The sequence below is a fragment of the Oryx dammah genome, unplaced genomic scaffold, assembly GCF_014754425.2.
Source record: "Oryx dammah isolate SB20612 unplaced genomic scaffold, SCBI_Odam_1.1 HiC_scaffold_25, whole genome shotgun sequence".
Classification (NCBI taxonomy): domain Eukaryota; kingdom Metazoa; phylum Chordata; class Mammalia; order Artiodactyla; family Bovidae; genus Oryx; species Oryx dammah.
Genome location: NW_024070209.1, coordinates 43,731,621 through 43,750,880, shown reverse-complemented (window position 1 = coordinate 43,750,880; position 19,260 = coordinate 43,731,621). Strand labels below are relative to the sequence as shown.

At 52.9% G+C, this 19,260-nt stretch overlaps 1 protein-coding gene across 1 annotated transcript in view; it reads left to right on the top strand.

Annotated features, from left to right (window-relative positions):
* Positions 1–1,956: 1,956 nt before the first annotated feature.
* Positions 1,957–19,260, top strand: part of SH3RF3 (SH3 domain containing ring finger 3) — a 156,122-nt gene continuing 138,818 nt past the window's right edge. The window contains exon 1 of the mRNA XM_040224187.1: positions 1,957–2,478. Within this exon, the coding sequence (XP_040080121.1) occupies positions 1,957–2,478 (522 nt within the window). The remainder of the gene's footprint in view (positions 2,479–19,260) is intronic.

The window sequence follows — 19,260 nt, the reverse complement described above, 5'->3', positions numbered from 1 at the left end:
GACTCAGGATTGGCTGCCCAGTTGGTGCTAGTGGTAAAGAACCTACTTCACACTGTAGGATACATAAGAGGTGCTGATCCGATCCTTGGGTCAAGAGGATCTACAGAAGGGAATGGCAACCAGTATTCTTGCCTGGAGAATCCCATGGACAGAGGAGCCTGGTGGGCTACATACAGTCCATGGGGTCACAAAGCATCAGAGGTGACTGAAGCGACTTAGCATGCATGAATATGCATACGATTCTGGACACCCCGAACTAAGATGCTAAGATGTGCATTCAAATCACCACTAGGCAATGACTTGGAGACCATTTTTCTATTAATTCCACAAATGTTTACTGAACACCTACTATGTGCCTGGTGTTTCCCTAGGCACTGGGGATATTCCAGTGTAAAACTATGTGGCTTGTCGGGAGCTTATATCATGGTGGACTGAGATCTTTTCTATGCATTCGGTTCTGGAGACACAAAGCTTTTAAAAATCCAGCTGCAATGATTTCATAAGCATAAGCTTCATTTTCCTTGCATGCAAAAATGAGGTTAAAGTTATCTCATAGGGCCGTTTAGAGGATTAAATAAAAAGATGAACGTTTTTGGCATTGACGCCTCAACAGATATTATTTTCTCCCTGAAAAGTCAAAAAAGACACACATAGCTTCACAAACCTCAAGACAGCCTGACCAGCAGTCAGGCTCTCGCGCCTTTCTTCGGTAGCCCAGTCCTGGGCTGTGCAGGGTCCGCGGGCCAGCCCTGGACCAGGCAGTGTCGGCCTCGGCGGGGCCCAGAGCGGCCACGAGGGGGCAGCGCTCGGCAGGGAATCGGCACCACCGGCCGCGGCCCCGCGGCCCCCGGGCCTCCGTGCGCTCTTGCGTCGCTCTGACGCGCCCGAAGGCGGGCGCCGGGAAGGAGACCGCTGCTCCCCTCGTCTGCGCCTCCGGAGGAGGGATCGAGCGCGTCCCCAAGGCGGCCCGCGCGAGACTGGGGTCCGGCAGGCAGCGGCGCAGGCTCGGACCCGCGTCGCCGGGAGGACCCCAGCGCCCTCCCCCCTCCGCCTCGCCCGGCGCCCCCGCGCGCCCACCCGGCTCTGGGGCTGTCACTTCCGCGCGCCGCCAGGCAGGGGACCGGCCGTCGTCGAGGAGGATGCCCGGGTGCTGGCTGCGTCCCCAGGCTGCTGGCAGGCGCTGCCCAAGGAGGCGGTCGGGATAGCGCCGCCCAAACTTTCCTTCGCTGCAGCGTCAGGCGGAAACATCCCGCTCAGAGGCTCACGGAGAGCGCAGGAGGCTCTGTCGCCAGAGGGGACAGGCCCGGGCCTGCGCTGGGGAGCGCCCTGGAGTTCCCGAGGACGCTGAAGGCGCCTTAAGAACAGGACTGGTGTCCGGCCTGCGCCCAGGCGGGGCAGGTCCAGGGCGCGGCTGCCCCTTCCCGGCGCCCCGCAGTGACCGTGACCTCCGCGCGCTCCCCGCGCACGTGCTCGTGGCCGAGGACAAGGAGGGGTTCTGGCTGCACCCGCTGGGCAGCGGCTCGCGGGGAGGCCCAGGGCGCACCGAGGCGGTGCGGGGGAGCGCGCACGCCGCGCCCCCGCCTCCCCCGGGATCGGACTGGCGGCTGAGAGCTCAGAGCCGCCGGGTGTCTTGCCCGCCCGGCGGCGCCGCTGGAACCCGTGCCGGCCGGACTCGCAGAGGAGGGACAGGTGTAGCCTGCATTTGCGGGCGCTGCGCTCCGAAGCACTGGGTGGGCTCGGCGGTCCGGAGGGGGCTTGCGGGACTCGGAGCTCCGGTCCCTGCCGCGCAGGCCGATTGGCACCCCTTGGCGCTGCCAGCCTCAGGGAAGGAAGTCGCGGTGTAGCCCGGTCCCCAAGTGGCCGTCCAGGCGCGACCCTGGCTCCCACTGCCCGCGGCGGCGCCCCCAACGGCCCCGGGACCTAGAGGTGCGCGCGGTCGCCGCCGGCGCCGCCCCCATGCTGCTCGGAGCGCCCAGGCTGTGCGCATCCCGGGCGGCCGCCGCGGCGCAGAGAGAAGACGACGGCGACAGGCTGGGCGGGGACATGGACGAGTCGTCGCTGCTGGACCTGCTGGAGTGCTCCGTGTGCCTGGAGCGCCTGGACACGACGGCCAAGGCGCTGCCCTGCCAGCACACCTTCTGCCGCCGCTGCCTGGAGAGCATCGTGAGCTCGCGTCGCGAGCTGCGCTGCCCCGAGTGCCGCATCCTGGTGGGCTGCGGCGTGGACGAGCTGCCCGCCAACATCCTGCTAGTGCGCCTGCTGGACGGCATCCGCCAGCGGCCCCGCGCTGGCGCCAGCCCCGGCAGCAGTCCGCCCGCGCGTCCTGGCCCGGGCCCCAGCCCCGCTTCGGGGGCGGCCTCTGCGCTCGCGGGTGGCGGGGGCAGCTCTCCTGGCTCCCCAGTCCTCCTCCCTGCGGCTACCGGCGCCACCTCCAGCCTGCGCGAGCTGGCGACCAGCAGGAGCGCGCCCCCAGCAAAGGTGGGTGTGCCCTTCTCCGAGTTGTGCGTGTGTTGGGGGCAGGGGGCAGTGCGGAGGGGCAGGCGACCAGAGGTGTTCCGCGATGGCCTTCACCTTGTGCTTCTTTCTCGGCTGGCTTCCCTCCATAGACTCCGTAGGTGTAACACTTCGGGTCCCAGTTGCCAACTCTGGGGCGTCACCGTGTTCCCATCCCACCCCCTTCCAACTTCTCCTTGTGACTTGACGTCCATCCTCTCCCTCTGGAATCCCTGTGCCCACTTGCACTTGTTATATGGCCTGTGGGTGTGTGTCAGCCCCCTACCACCAGCACTTGGTGTGGCCAGGAATCCCTGCCCCTGTCCCCATCCAGTCCCTTGCTGGACCGGACCTGCTTCTCCCCCTGTAACTTTGCTGGGCCTTTGGTCTCTCTGAACATAGTCTTCTTCTCCTGGACCCCAGATTAACCCTCTGTACACCCTTGCCCACCTGGACTGAAGTTAGTGCCTGCTGATTTCCCAGGTCCTGGCTGCTGGGAGGGGGAGGGGGGCCTCCTGCCTGGTGTCTGGCAAGGGGGAGTCTGGCAGAGGCCAGTGCACGCCTGGGTTAGGAGAACACACACTGCAAACCCATTTAGCAGGAGGGAAGAAGTCAACCTGGAGCCCAGGAATGTCTGCCTTAGCCCTTGGTGGACGAGGCCTGTCTGGCAGCCCTGGTCCTGTCCTGGGATCTCAGGCTTGCCGTGTTCCCACTGGGTTGTTATTTGAGGGTTTTTCTCCTTTTGCCTTTGGTGCAGCTCCGTTGTACAGTGTGGACTGCTTCTGTTTCAAAGACCGTATCTGGAGGGTTCTGGTGGTTTTGTTTCAAGAGCTACTCAGGGTGTGTCATTTCACACCTTGGCCACCTTGGGCTCTGTGTCTGGGGGAAGCCAACCCATGGGATGCTGGTTTAAGTGAGAGATGAGAAAGTACTTGTGTTTCGTGTTTTGTTTAAATGTGGAAAAGCTTAAAAGGATTGTTGATCTGTTGCAAATATTCACTTTAGAAAGCACAGCCATACCCCTCTGCTTTTGACCTTTTAAAGGTCTGGTGGTGCAGAAGCCATTTAATGAATCCTTCTTATATCTGAAGTACTGCAGTGAGGGAAGGTCTCCACCGAATTGCTCAGCGCTGCAGTGTCTCTGAGGTTAGGAACTTAAGCCCTTGGGTAGCTAAGCTTTGGAGTTAAAAGTCAAACTTTGCCAAACTGGGTTTTTCCTATTAATCAGGGGAAATGACCATTCTCAAGTCAAGAATAGTCAAGGAATATTTATAAATGGGATCACTGCTGAAGGAGAATTGAGGATATTAATTGCATGCATGCTCGGTTGCTTCAGTCGAGTCTGACTCTTTGTGACCCCAGGGACTGTAGCCCACCAGGCTCCTGTGTCCATGGGATTCTCCAGGCAAGAATACTGGAGTGGGTTGCCATGCCCTCCTCAAGGGGATCTTCCCGACCCAGGGATGGAACCGGCATCTCCTGTGTCTCCTGCATTGCAGGCAGAGTCTTTACTGCTGAGCCACCAGGGAAGCCTGATTGTGTTAATTAGTTTGGTTTTTAATTGTGATTAAATCCAGTTATAAGTGTTCTTGTTACAGATTTTCAAACTTTTCTTTCCTGCCTTGCTCTTATTGTCTAAGGTATTATAACTGAAGGCCCCTTTTTTACGAAACAAGTGGGTTACCTCCTCTGGCTCAGAGAATTAAATGATTTTTGAATGATGCTTCTAGTGAGGACGTTTTGTGAATGGAGTCTGATCAGGAGGGTGGGAGGCCTTGAGGCAGCTCCTAGAGTCCATGGCATTTGCAGCATTTAAAGACATTTGTGAAGGGGCTGAACTTACAATTTTTAGTGATGACACTTAGTTCCAGAGAATTAATTTTTTGTCGCCTGGGGTTGGGGATGATGAACTCACTTTCTGTCTGGATATGTGCAGCAAACAGATTCTGTCCAGGTCTGTCTGAACCCAGCAGACTCTGGAACACATTTCCCTTTTTCATTTTCCTGTTTTACCTAAGTGTGAGCTCAGTCCTTTCTTTCAGGTCCCCCTCACCAAGACTAAGCTTGTGTCTTAGGAAGGGTCCGAATTAAATCTATATTACATTTGATTATTTTCAGAGAGGAAAGAAAGAGTAGCGTCCATGTGGACTGTAGTATCATCTATCCTTTTAGCCACTGGTTAATCACCGGGTGTCTTCTTGGGCAACCAGATGTCCTGCATAGAGGACTGTTAGCAGCCCTGTGAGTGTCGCAGGCAAAACCTTAAGCTGAGCATCACTTCCAAGTAGGCTCTGGTACTTGACTGTCCGCTGGAATAAATCTGGATCCGGGTGTTGCCGTGTGCTGTTTCATAGATGGGCACTTGTCATCAGTGGGTACTATGTATGCCTTAGTAGTAGGTGACTAAATATAAGACAGTCCCGTGTCCTAGTGAGAAGCTCCTCCAACCTTCCTTTGGGTCAGTAGGGAAGTGTGGATGTTTTATTAGGTGGGTGGATTAGCAGGTATCTGCTTAGATGTCTGTTAATTTAGTGACAGGTAGATGCTGGAATGGACTTAACTCCATTTGGATCTGGGAGCACTTTCCAAACCCTCACTTGCATCTTTCACTGGAGGTGCTCGGACCCTCCAGCCTGGTGGGTGGGGGTCTGCATTCACCTGTGCTGCCTGGGACAGGTGTTAGAAATGAGTTAAATCTGCTGCCCTGGAGCTCTTACACTGTGGTTTTGGTGCCCACCATCCATGGCTGGCAGATGCCACCATCCTGTGCCTGTGGGACGCACTGCCGCTGCAATTGCTGAGTTTCTCAGCCTAAGCTTTTTTTTTTTTTTCTGTTTTACAGTTTTGCAAGGTGACCCCTCAAACACCCTAACTGCATCGATGGAGGTTTTTAGGGCCACTGGTCTTTCTGAGAGGGTTTTGTGGTTCCCAGTTGAGTAATTCAGAGAGTACTTTTTGATGTGAATGAGTATGGCACAGATATCAGACAACTGCAGTCTTTTTCTGAATGATTTTTTGGGAAAATCCCTTGCTTGTATTTGGCATACACCTGCACTGTGCAGGCACCATCCTGGGTGACCAGGTAGACGTATCCCTGATGGAGCTGACATTAGGGCCCAGAGCCATTTTACTCTCAGGAGGTTCCTGGGGGCACCAGGCAGGTTTTGGCCAGAACTTTGTGGTGGTTAAAGGAAGGACATTATCACAGTTAAAGGCCTATGGAAGGTTTGGCTAAGGCTCTTGCTGATGGAAAACATAGTGCTAGAGTCTGACTAGTTTGCCCGCAGGTACTTGGGGCTGTTTAAGCTGGAAACCTGTGTTATCTCTTGGCCAGCAGTATCTCTGGATGGGGTCCGGGTAATGGAGCAGCGAAATGAACCATACCAATGATGTCTATTTGCTATTTTATCTTATAAACACACACATACAATAATTCACCATATTTTGGATACAGACTCAAAGTGTTCTCTGGGTTCTAACTTGCCTTTCTAGTTTAAGCCACAGTCACAATTTATGGTTTCCTATTTGTTTCTTTCAAATGGACTGAGGACTAAGAGACTCAAAATAATCTGAGTGGAGCACCTTCCAGATTTTAAATAATTCCCCCCTGAATGTGTTCTGTTTTTGTTCCTGCCAAGTGACAGTTTTAAAGCCATCTCTCTTTGATAAGTCTTTCCTAAGTCATCACCTTGATTTTCCAAGAAGTGACTTTTTCTGCACTTAGATTTCTTTGGTTTACGTATTATTTAATTAGAGTTGTATCTGTATGTAAGTATACAAGCACGCTTGCATAAACATGCTTGAGAATCCAGACAGTGGACTCCTGGTGAGCACCGGCCTCCCCAGCAGGAGTGTTGACCTGGACAGTGGCCAGTCAGGTGCAGCCCTCTGTGGGGTGGACACCTTGGCCGTCCTGTGGAAGGTTAGGGCTAGGACATGACTGTGTCCTAAGGGAGGGAGGCTGTGGCTTTTTCTAGGGTGTCACAGGGGCTCCAGAGAAGGGACCTGGAGGTTATGAAAGCCGGGCTGCTCCCAGGACGGTAGGCAGTGGTGACCGCGGTCACTGTGTCTCCAGGGCAGACGCCAGCCTTTGTGATGGAAGAGTCGTGCCAAGTCCTTCAGGACGTGTTTTTAGAAGGGCCCTGTGTGCAGAACCAGCTCCCCTGGGACATGTGGCCATTATTGAGTGCCTGCTGTGTGCGGGTGGGCTGGGTGGTATAAGTGTGTCTCCTTGCTTTCCAACCACAGCTCAGTGAGGCTGCTTCTTAGCAGATGGAAACTGACCTTGGAGCTGACCTCTGCACACACCGGCCTACTGGCTTCCTGATTAGCCACCTCTCACTATCACAGACCTAGTCAATTAGAGACTCTGGTCCCAAACCAGGCGGTTGGGTGCTGAGGTCACTCTGCCCACACCTGCAGGTGTTTGGGGCCCTGTGGGCGGGCCTGTGCAGAGTTCGGTGCTGGCGGGGGTCCCAGTGGGAGAGTTTCATGCTGGCTGTGGCTCTGGGGACAGGTTGCCGGCAGCTGTGAGTGTGGAGGCCTGGGCACCTGGGGTCTGTCCAAGGCTCCATTCTGTCCTCAGGGATGTATCTTTGTCCATCCTGTTCTGTCACCATCCTGGGATGATACCAGGGGTCTCAAAGCAGATGCAGGGGCATCGTGATGCTGTGAGAGCCCAGGTGTTCATTGTTCACTTCAGGGAGCAGACCCAACTTGGCCACCCCCCCCACCACAACCCCTCACAACACACACCCCCACACCCCATCCCTGAGGACTGGAGTCCAGCTCCTCAGGGTTTGGGACCCAGGCCCACCTCCCCCTGGGCTGCGCCCTTCCAACCCACCTCAGGTATTGGCGGGTCTCTGGGCTCCTGAGAGCCATGTGAGGAGGGTGGGTGGGGACTTGGTGGACAACCAGGACTGGCACTGAGGGTGGGTGTGTTCATCCCTGGGCAGATGGCTTGGCTCTTCTGGGCCTTTGCATTCGTGCGGGGGAGAGCCTGTCTACATTAGTGGGTGAAGGAGGTGATGCAGGTGGGGACCAACACAACCCAGGGGCTGTCGGCTGGGTACCATCACCCACACACATCTTGAAACTTCAAATCACCACCGAGGTGCGCTCCCGGGTCCACCTGACTGCTAGTGGAGTCAGAATATGGTGTCCTAAGTTGCGTGTGTGTGTGTGTGTGTGTGTTGTACCTCTAGGTTCAAAGTCGGTTCAAATCCAGTTCCCATGACTGAAATTCTGAGTGTTGAGGAGCGTCTAAGGGTTTGAATCTGTTTCACCTTTAAATTGCCTCGAACTTTTATCTGTTATTGAGGTAGCGTTTTTGATCCTTACAAGCTTCACTGAACTGAAAAAAAGCCCAAAAGGTCATCTGTTTTAGGGAAGGCAGCTTAATAACCCTGCTGGGTGCTGAGTTGCTGCTTGGGGTTCTGCTGAGAGGGAAGGGGCACAGCTTCCTCCTCGGCAGGATGGGGGTAGTGGGATGGGGGGAGAGGAGTTGGGGGTCTCGTCTATACCTCCCAACTGTGCAGGAAGTGGTGGGGAGCTCATCTACACCTCCTGCCTCTACAGAACAGACTTACCCCCGTTGTTCCCTCATCCAACCCGTAAGAGCCTGTGGGCTCGCTGGAGCAGGATGAGACTGAGTCTCAACTATAGAGCTGTTTCAAGTGTGCATTTCACTTCAGTCTGTATTTAACCTTTATTTTCGCAGTTAATATGCTCTTTTTCGAGGTACATTTTTGGAATAAAACATCAGCAGGATTCAGGTGGGGAAATGCTCTAACTTTATGGTGCTCGAAGAGGTCAAGGTCACTTTGTATCTGATCTGCCTTCATTGGAAGATCTTCCAGTATGATGTACTTGATGCACGTGTGACGTCTGTCCTGTTAGAATTCTAATTCACCTTGAAATGCAAGAGTGTCAGAGAGGTGGTGCTGTGGTGAATGGTTTAAGAAGTGTGGTGTGGCTCCCTTCTCCCTGCACACAAAACTGGACTAAAAAGAGCAGGGGAAGCAGCAGCATGATTCAGAGTCTCCTCATAGGCTGCTGCTCCTTGGAGCCAGACTCCAGCTCCGGTGGGAGGACTGGAGCCCAGCAAGCCCAGTGAGCTGCTACATGGACAGCATGCTGCAGGCAGAACCCAGTCCACTTGCGCCGGCCAGCCCTGGACAAGCTACAACACTTGGACAGCAAAGAAATGCTCTTGGTGTACTTGTTATTTTTCATTTGCTGCTTGGTCAACACATCTGAGTGAAAATCTTGCTGCACTAAATGGAATTCTAAACATAGCCCCATAAAGGGGCCAGAGAAAGATGCAGCGTCAATTATTCAAGAGGGTCGAACGTATGAGGTCTCACACTGTCATAGTTCCCAGTGCTTTCAAAAGTGATTTACTTCTTAATAGTCCACTGAGTGACCTTTCCAGTTATATCTTTCTGCTTCTAGGTCTTAGGACACTTGGTTTAGTAACTTGAGTTTCTCTTACAAGTATGACAGGTAAATCATCGGTTGTTTAGGTAAATCGTCTGGAATTAGAGCCTGACCTGTTCATTCTCACTCAGTGACAAATATATTTCAATATAGGTAAATGGATTTATGTATATACATACACATAAAAGACGCTTACTCCTTGGAAGAAAAGCTATGATGAACCTAGAGAATGTACTAAAAAGCAGAGACATCATTTTGCCAACAAAGTTCTGTGTAGTCGAAGCTATGATTTTTCCACTTGTCATATACGGGTGTGAGTGTTGGACCATGAAGAAGCTGGGCATAGAAGAATTAATGCTTTTGAAATGTGGTGCTGGAGAAGATTCTTGAGAGTCCCTTGGACAGCAAGGAGATCAAACCAGTCCATCCTAAAGGAAATCAACCTTGAATATTCATTGGAAGGACTGATGCTGAAGCTGAAGCGCCAATACTTTAGCCACCTGATGTGAAGAGCTGACTCATTAGAAAAGACCCTGATCCTGGGAAGGATTTAACGCAGGAGGAAAAGAGGGCGACAAAGGATGAGATGGTTAGATGGTGTCACTGACTCGGTGGACATGAGTTTGAGCAGACTCAGGGAGATAGTGAAGGTCAGAGAAACCTGGTGGGCTGCGGTCAATGGGGTTGCAAAGAGTTGGACATGACTTAGTGACTGAACAACAACAAATACACATATACTAATATATAGGAAGTATAAATATATGTGTATCATTTTTATATGTTACACATTTACCATTATTAATTTGGTTGGCATTTCATCCCTTTGAATGAAAGTTTGGGGACTAGCTGACTTCTGGTGACCTTTAGTTTCCTTACAGTGAGTCGTGTGCTAAGAAAGCCCGTCCAGCTGGACTGAACTGTCCAGTGGTGACAGGAAAGACCTGTCTGAGCCCATGCTGTGTCCAATCCCGGCAGGCCCCTCTGGCTCTGCCACCAGCTGCCACAGGGCTTGGGCAGCGCTGGCCTTCTGGGTGCTGCCCGGGCAGAGCGCATGGCATGAAGGACCTGGACGTGTGGCTGCCCGAGAGCCGCCAGCTGTCACTGGGCTTCATGGGACCAGTGGAAAGCTGGTGTCATGCAGCTGTGTCTTCTGGGCTGATTAGTGAGAGGCTGGGGCTTGAGGTGTGTGCAGGCGTCGGCAGGTATGGGCGGGCACTTGTGAAACATGGAGGGAGGCTTGAGTAATTGGCTCTGGGGACTGTGGTTGCTGATGGGGCCGTTTTGATGAATAATAGACCCCATTAGATCCAGCAAGGTGCTCGATGATGTATAATTAAAGACGGCATTAGTCAGGCAGAAACCACAGCGTTTAAAAGTGTGCAAGGAATGGTGTCTCAGGCTAAAGCTTGCATCTGGCATGGGGGAGGCAGGATGCGAACCAGTCTGAAGCTGCTGCCTGTGGACAGTTGGGTGGCTGTTCACAGGACAGCTTGGTGTCCTCCTGAGTCTCAGATATTTGTAGTGACGGCGGCCATGGTGGTTTAGAAGTTTATTTTAGGTGAATTTACAGCTTGTGGAACAGTTCTGATTGGTGACTCTACCACAAAACAGAAGCCCTATTTCTGTTCTCCGTGGAACAGGCTGAGCCCAGGTGAGCGCTGGTCTGAGACCCATCTGCACATTCCGGCTTCGGCTCCCAGTCCCTTCCTTATTCATGCAGGGGTCGGAGGTGGGGGTGTGTGGGGTGGGGGCTTGGGTCTCTGCGGGTGGGGGGAGTGGGCCCAGCGGCTGGGCTGAGCGCTGCCCTGGCCGTCACCCACCTGACCGTTCAGACCTCTCCGTCCAACGCTGAGAGAATCGTGTGCCCCGCTGGGCCCTGGCTCCTGGACTCTTTTTAATCAGAGTCAAGCATCTGGCAGACAACCTCAGTTGTTAATTATGCTGCTATTAATATTCATGTTGACAGTCATCTGCTCTTCAGCCCAGGGGTACCCACAGCGCCTCACAGGCCAGGAGGCAGGCCCCCTCCTGCAGCGACAGACACAAACGGGAGCCCAGGTCACTGCTCCAAATGTCTGCTCTGTGCCTCCCACTAGCATCCCTGGGGGAGGAGGGCTGCAAGGCTCCTCCAGGCATCCATGTGGCTCTGTGGCCTCGCAGAGGCCAGGGTCTGGTCTCTGATCCCCTGGAACTCAGAGTGTGGGTGTTTCAAGAGACCAAGTGGGGTGCCAGCTGAAAAATGTCAGATGCAATGGAGATGTTTTGTGATGTGTGTGTTTTATACTCTAGATGGATTAATTTAGGTTAAAAAAAAAATTCAGTGAGCTCTCTTTGCATTCTATAGATGATGTCTTTATTCTGTGGAAGAAACTGTCCTTGAAAGGATTGCAGCCACGGTCTTTTATGAACCTGGTGCTCCTGGACTTGGGCCACACACTGAAGTCCTGTAAACACTGCAGCGTGGCCCCAGCCTGGAGGTCTTGATGTATTCGATCTGGGTGCAGCCCGGCGTTGGCTTGTCAAAGTCCCCAGGTGGGGCAGACGCTGGCTGTGGGCAGTGCTGGCCTGAACCACAGAGGCTGGGGAGGTTGGAGGAGTCGGGAGGACATTTCTGGAAGCCCTACCCCCCGGAGGGCTGGCCAGGTGGAGAGGGAGTGTGGGCTTGGAGGCCTGGGGCCCCAAGGTACGTGGAGCTGACTTGGTCCTGGAGGGAGGTGATCAGGGCCAGTGAGGGTCAGTGACCAGCTGGACAGAAGGCTCCAGGGAAACTGGAGACAGAAGGTCATCCTCGGCCATTTTACTTAGGAGCCTGACACTGCTCTGCTCTTTAATTCACTTAATAAATAATTCTTTGGGAAAAAGTTTCATATAAAAGCAATAAATTCAACTCATTAATCCACCAGTCCTTGTGATGACTCAGCAATCTGGGCACTGTGGTTGCCTCCACTCTTTGCAGACCCAGAGGAGTGTAGGAACTTGGGCTCTTCTGGGGCCATGCTGGGGTGGAGGGCTGGGGCTATGAGCCCCTCTCCACAGGGCGGGAAGGCGAGGTATGAGCTGGGTTCAGATTCTTTCCCATTGTTTCCACCTCACCAGGATGCCCAGCTGGGGAGATGCCAGGATACTTCCGGCAGTCTTTATCACATCGTGAAAGAGGCAGGTGGGTGGGAGAATTTCCTGGTGGAACAGAAGGGGCAGATGTGGAGGGAGGGCTGAGGGAAAGGAATCTTCCTTTCCCACCCGAGGGGCAGGTGAGAGTGGCCTGCTGTCGCTCAGGGCCGGAGCCAGGGGCAGCCACTCACCTCAGAGGCCAGGGTGACACGATGACCTGCCCTGTGCTGGGGAGGTGGGGCTGTGGGGTCTTCCTGCATCAGAAGGGCTCTGCATTCAATGGTGAAACCAACATTATGGAAATGCAGTTAGTGAACCTGGGTCCCCAGAAGAGTCCTTCTGTCCAGTGTTCTCACATGGCAGCCTCTGCCGTCCATCTGAGGCTGCCCGCCCCCCGGCCCGAGTGTTAAAATTGGGCCAGATGTGCTTGCTCGGGGCTCCACACTGGTGGCCATGGAAACGGACTAGATACAGCATCTTCTCCTGGACATCTGTGCCTCCATGGCTCAAACACATGCACAAAAAGCTACCGGATTTACACGTGTTCAGATAAAGCCTTTGGATGGCACAGATCCTAGATTGTATCCTCCAGGCAGTGCTGTCTGCAGGTCTAGGGTGGAGACCACCTGTGAAACCTACAATTTTCTATAGTCACATTACAGAAGTCAAAAAGCAACAGATGAAATTGGCTTAATAATGTATCTTATTTAACCACTCCACCCAAATGTGTACCTGAGCGCTGCTCAGCACAATACATTCTCAGGGTGCTTTGCCTCCCTGGTCCACACCTGGCACCAAGCCCACTGTGTCTGTCACTGGCCAGCACACCTCAGCGATGGTTCAAGGGCCACACATGGCTGCAGAGCCCCCTGGGGGCAACGGGCTGCTGGCAGAGCTCCAGACACCGTGATAGAGGGCTGGCGTCTCCTGTTTTTACATTTCCAGCGACCTGTGCCCATGTGATTTGGAGGGTCTGTGGGCCACGCCAGGAGCCCCTCTGAAGTGTCAAGGTGACAGGATCTTCCAGTGACACAGGCTCTGGGGATTTGGTGTGGTGACAGCGGGGGCCGCAGGAAGGCACCTCGAGGACCCCTCTGAACCCCAAGTGTGGTGGTCTCCTGCCTGGTTGATAACTTGGGTCCCTTCCTCACCAGCTTCATCATCAGCGGGCTCTTCTCAGTCCTGACAGGCATGGTGTTCTACCCCCTGGACAGAGTGAAGTCCAGCTCTTGTAGAAGGAGGGCCAGCGTCCCACACGTAAATGGTTATGAAACTGTTACCTGCCCTGCTGTCGGTTTCCTGAGGTGACAGGTGCACCATGGTGGGGGGGTGTTTCCCTTCTCAGTCACCTGCAGTTTCTTCAGGGTGATGGTGGTGGGGGCACTCTAGCTCCTTTCAGTGACACCAGGCAGGGCAGGGTTGTTTGGGTTTGACTTGCCCTTGGGGCGGTGTCCAGGGCAAAGCCGGGTTAATGGATTGTTTGAAAGTTCACGACCTGAAACTCAGACTTTTGCCTTTTCTGGTTTGCACTGTGTATTATCAGATTTATATTTCAGGCTGTGAGGACTTAGTTCAGTTCAGTTCAGTTGCTCAGTCATGTCCGACTCTTTGCGACCCCATGAATTGCAGCACACCAGGCCTCCCTGTCCATCACCAGCTGCCAGAGTTTACCCAAACTCATGTCCATTGAGTCGGTGATGCCATCCAACCATCTCATCCTCTGTCGTCCCCTTCTCCTCCTGTGTTCAATCTTTCCCAGCATCAGGGTCTTTTCAAATGAGTCAGCTCTTCGCATCAGGTGGCTAAAATATTGGAGTTTCAGCTTCAACATCAGTCCTTCCAATGAACACCCAGGACTGATCTCCTTTAGGATGGACTGGTTGGATCTCCTTGTAGTCCAAGGGACTCTCAAGAGTCTTCTCCAACACCACAGTTCAAAAGCATCAATTCTTTGGCGCTCAGCTTTCTTTATAGTCCAACTCTCACATCCATACATGACTACTGGAAAAACCATAGCCTTGACTAGATGGACCTTTGTTGACAAAGTAATGTCTCTGCTTTTTAATATGCTGTCTAGGTTGGTCATAACTTTCCTTCCAAGGAGTAAGCGTCTTTTAATTTCATGGCTGCAGTCACCATCTGCAGTGATTTTTGAGCTCCAAAAAATAAAGTCAGTCACTACTTTCACTATTTCCCCATCTATTTGCCATGAAGTGACGTGACCAGATGCCATAATATTAGTTTTCTGAATGTTGAGCTTGAAGCCAACTTTTTCACTCTCCTCTTTCACTTTCATCAAGAGGCTCTTTAGTTCTTCTTCACTTTCTGCCATAAGGGTGGTGTCATCTGCATATCTGAAGTTACTGATATTTCTCCCGGCAATCTTGATTCCAGCTTGTGCTTCTTCCAGCCCAGTGTTTCTCATGATGTACTCTGCATATAAATTAAATAAGCAGGGTGACAGTATACAGCCTTGACATACTCCTTTTCCATGATTTAATGAAGAGTTAGCATTTCATTGGAAATTTAGTTCCTGGGTTCCAGCTGGAATGGGCTTGGGCAGGGACTGGGTGTCCCATGGTGTCCTTACTAGTTGGTCAGCGGCCTCACACCCTGTTGACTAAGGTGAATGACTGTAGCATTTGAAGTTGTGTCTCTGCTTTGATGACACATCTTTTGCTACTTAGGATTTATTTCAAGCAGAATGTTGGGTCTGTGATTTAATTCTGAGTTATAACATTAAGCTTCAATGTGACTTCTGTGTAACAGTGCACATGTAAGGGTACACATGTAACACACATGGTATAAGATTACACATGTAATGGCACCCGTGTAAGAGCACACATATAAGTGCATATGTAATGGTGTACATGTAAGAGTACAAATGTAACACACATGGAAGGGTGCATGTGTAACACGTGTGTAAGGGTGCACATGTAACGGCACATGTGTGTGTGGGTGCACATGTAAGGGTGCACGTGTATTGGTGCATATGTAACGCACACGTGTAAGAGTGCACATGTAATGGTGCACGTGTAAAGACACATGGAAGGTGCATGTGTAAGTGCATGTGTAATGGCTCACATGTAAGAGCACACATGTAACAGTGCATATGTAAGAGTGTACATATAACAGTGCACATGTAATGGTGCGTGTGTAAGAGTGCACGTGTAACAGTGAACAGGCCCAGGTGTGTAACTGATGCAACATAGACACGCCCTCACCCCAGACTGCGAGACTATCTTAACTCTCAGTGTTTCTGTCCCCGGCGTTCACTGCACCAAGGATGTTGGGTTGGTTTAGCTTTTCTTGGTGACTGGGGGTCACTCATGGCAGTTACTGAGCTATCCCCTGAGTCAGGGATGCCCTGGGGGTCCCTGAGCAGCCCCGGGGGCTCCTGTGCTTCTGTATGAAATGCCCCACGTTGGCAAAAGCAGGGCCTCCCCTCTTTGCTGTCACTTCAGTGATTGCTGGCTTCGAGCTGTCCTCCCTGCTCCTGCAGCCAGTTTGCAGTCACCTTTTGCAGATGGAGCCCTCTGAGGGTGCTGCTGGGCTTGGTAACCCTGGAGCTGGGGTGGAAAGTCCGACAAGTCTCACCACGGCCAAGGGCGAGTATGTGTTTCCAGCTTGTTGGTGGCTCCCAAGCCAGGTGCAAACACTGCCATGCTCCATCCAACGTGAAGATCTCATAGGGGAGCAGGCGACCCAAGGTGTTTGGGGACCTTCGGGTGATTCTGGGCAGCGTCCCTGAGTGTGAACACAAAGTTGTAATTTTTACGTTTTTAGAAAAGTGATGTGAGGGGTTGTGTGACTTTCCATGATGATGGGAAGTTACCAACCAGTTGCTCCTGATTTGGTAGTATCCACTGTGTGTTCTTTTCAGTTTAAATACTCTCTTGTTTGAAGATTTCCGAGTAAAGGTAACAAAGGCCAATTTCTCCCTGAAATAGCACAGGGATTATACATCCCATCAGCTTGCTCCCTGTGGAAAGGGTCTGCAGCTCTGACCTAGAGGGCTCCGGCGTCTCTTTGGTGAATGTGGGTTTCCTGTGATGTGCCCGGCATGTTCTCATCCACCAGGATGAAAGCCCAGGGCTGTGATGGTGACCGAGGATCTTCACATAAGTCACTCTGACCTACTTCATGCTCTGGGCCCCCAGTCCCGGGTCTGGGCTAACTCCCAAGCTGGGCTTGGACAGCTCTGACCGTGGGAGTCTGGGCTGTTTAGGCTCTGAGCCCCACTTTTGCCCTGTCATTCAAGGCAGCTTCTTGCTGCTCCCACAGGTGTGTGGGTCCAGAGGCAGTGCCATGCACCTGATGCGAAGGTGGGCAGGGAGGCTGCTGCTGCAGCCACTGGGGGTGATGAGACTAAGTCTATTGAAGTTGTGTGGGTAAGTCCAGGCCACCTGGTGGGCTTTGCATGTGAGAGTTGAGGGTGGATCCTTTTGAACATGTAGATCCCCCAGCGAGGAGGGGTGTCCATCTCTCTGGCCGTGGACCTGCCAGTCCAGGAGCAAGGGCCTGTCTTGACCCCCAGGGCCGCCTGGTGAGAGGCCATCAGCGTAGTCAGCCTTCCTCTTGGGAGGGAGTCTCTGCCTTCCTGGGGGAGACTGTGTGGTGTCAGGACACGGGTGAATGGTATTTGCGCCCTGATGGGCTCCCCTCTTCCAGCTTCCTCGCCTCCCGGAAGGGCCCACAGGGTCTGGGCGGCTCTTCTTCAGTCACTGAGGGCAGCTTCTCAATGCCTCTGGGCCAACCAGTCCTGGGAGGGGCTAGCTTTTTCCACGGAGCAGCCCTGCCAGATCTAATAACCCGAGCTTGACTTCACTGGGGTGAGAGTCCACCGTGGGATGACTCTATGTCCATCTGAGAGTTAAGCATGGCTGGGATGTATGTGTGTGACCAGGAGGAGGGGAGCAGCTTTTGCTAAGTTAAGAGCACCTCCCCATGAATTCCAGGATTTCAGGATGGCTCCCCTGCCCTGTGATGTGAAGGCGTAAGTGATGGTGGTGTGATGGCAGTGATGGAGGTGATGGGGCTGATGGGGCTGATGGGGCTGATGGGGCTGACAAAGGTGATGGAGGTAACAGAGATGATGGAAGTGATGGAGGTGATAATGGTCATGAAGGTGATGGAGCTGATGATGGTGAGGGAGGTGATGGTGCTCGTGGCAGTGGGGTCCCTGCAGTTGAGGGAGCTTTGGAGGCCTGTCATCACCTGGCTGCCAATTTATTCAGAGGTCCACTTGCTATTCTGCTTCTCTGGGCAGAGCAGATCCTGGCATAAATCACCTTGTGCTCGAACAAGGTGGGGGCATCACTGTTTCCTGGACTTTTAATTTTCCTGGGGTCCTTAACTTAGGGATGCTAATACATGAATTGAGGTGAAAGAAACATCAGCTCCTGTTTCCCTAATAACACAGAACTTAGCCTTCATTTTCTACTGCCTGAAGCCCTTACAGTTCTGATGGCATTTTGGCCAAAAGATGTTATTAAAAGTACAGTTCTCATGCCTTTAAAAGCTTCCTTAGGGTGGAGGAGGTGTGGTGTGTGGTCCCGTGGCCATGGGGAAGTAGGGTCCCTGAAGAGCCCTGGGACCCCAGATGTCTCACACCTGCTGTCCCGCTCTTCCTGCCTTTCCTGTAGCCACTGGGCCGTATTTTCTGAGGGCTGGTTCATCCTGCAGCGGGACATTCATTCAGCAGTTATCCAGGGCGGAGATGGGGAGCCCCAGGGTCTCAGGGTCAGTCCCTGGGCAGATTTCCAAGCTGGCAGAGACATACGATCTTTTCCTCAGTTCAGGGGAAGCAATGGGCTCAGGGTTCAGTGACTCCCAGATGAACAGGACGACTTGCCAAGTCTAGGAGCCTGGGGAGAGGGGCGTGGCTGGACCTGGGTAGGGCTGCAGCAGAGTGGGTCCTAGCGAGGGAAGGTGGGGCTGGGGGGGTAGTTCATGGACACCCTACTTGCTTTTTGACTTTTCTTTTCCTGAATACTTTGCAGAACTTAAGCAGCTCACCAGGTTTTTGTTGGTTGCCAGCGTCTGTCTGGTTGACTGTCCTTTTATCTCCTCGCCATATCTGTGTCTTGTCTGCAGTCTGCTTAGAATTCAGGGTTTTTGTCGTCTTCAAGCAGAATGGTGAGCTCTGCTGTCAGTTCCTCTCATGGGCCGAGGCAATGACCGCTCCTGTGACCTGAGCCCTGCTCCTTTCTGTCCTTCTCAGAAGGACACTGGGGGCCTGGGCACACAGCTGCGTCAGGACCCTCCTGCTTGAGGGGGGACAGTAAGTTCATCTGGACATAGAGCAGCTGTTCCGTTCCCTCCTCATCGTCTGTTGTCCAGGAGATGCTTGCTCCGGGAGTTTGGTCCCGTGATTCTGTCTGGAGGCCCCACCCCTTGGTGCCCTCCAAGCCCCTGCTCTGTGTCCCAGATGGTCCTTCGGGGCCTGGGGGTTCCTAACTCACTCCAGACTGGGAGAAGGGCTGCGTCTCTTTCACAGGCGGAAGACCTGTTCGTGTTTCATGTGGATTTGTTTGTGAAAATCTCACTTCGTGTTCCATTAAGTACACGAATGTGCAGAGAACTGAACCATAGCTACCTCCTTTGTGGTTAAACTCGATCATTTTCTGAGTGGCTTTGAGCTGACTTGTCCATTTCCCAGTTAAAGGCACTTCCATTGAAATGACCCCAAGGCAGGGGGCTTGGAGAGCATTTCTTCCTCTTGGAACCCTCTGCACAGGATGCTTGATGAGGAGCTAGCCATTGTACCACCGGTAGGTCCTCGGGGGGCGGGTCTTCAGTCACAGATGACCGAGTCCTGTTTGAGCAAACACAGTGAGCTCTCAGCCCCCTTAACAACTCAGAGAGGAGCCAATCCGAAATCTTAGGTCTTTGCTTTGGCGTAAAAGTGAGCTGTGTGTTTCCCTCATGGTCCAGTGGTTAAAAATCCACCTGGCGATGGCGGGGGGCACACGTGTTCAATCCCTGGTTTGGGAAGATCCCACAACTACTGAGCTTGCTTGCCTAGAGCCTATGCTCTGCAACAAGAGAAGCCACCTCAGTGAGAAGCCTGTGAACCACAACGAAGAGTAGCCCCTGCTCACCACTGCTGGAGAAAAGCCGTAACAAAGACCCAGCTCAGCCAAAATAAATAAAATACGTCTTCAAAAAAAAAAAAAAAGTAAGCTCTGAGCAGAACCTTTATTTTTAAGGATA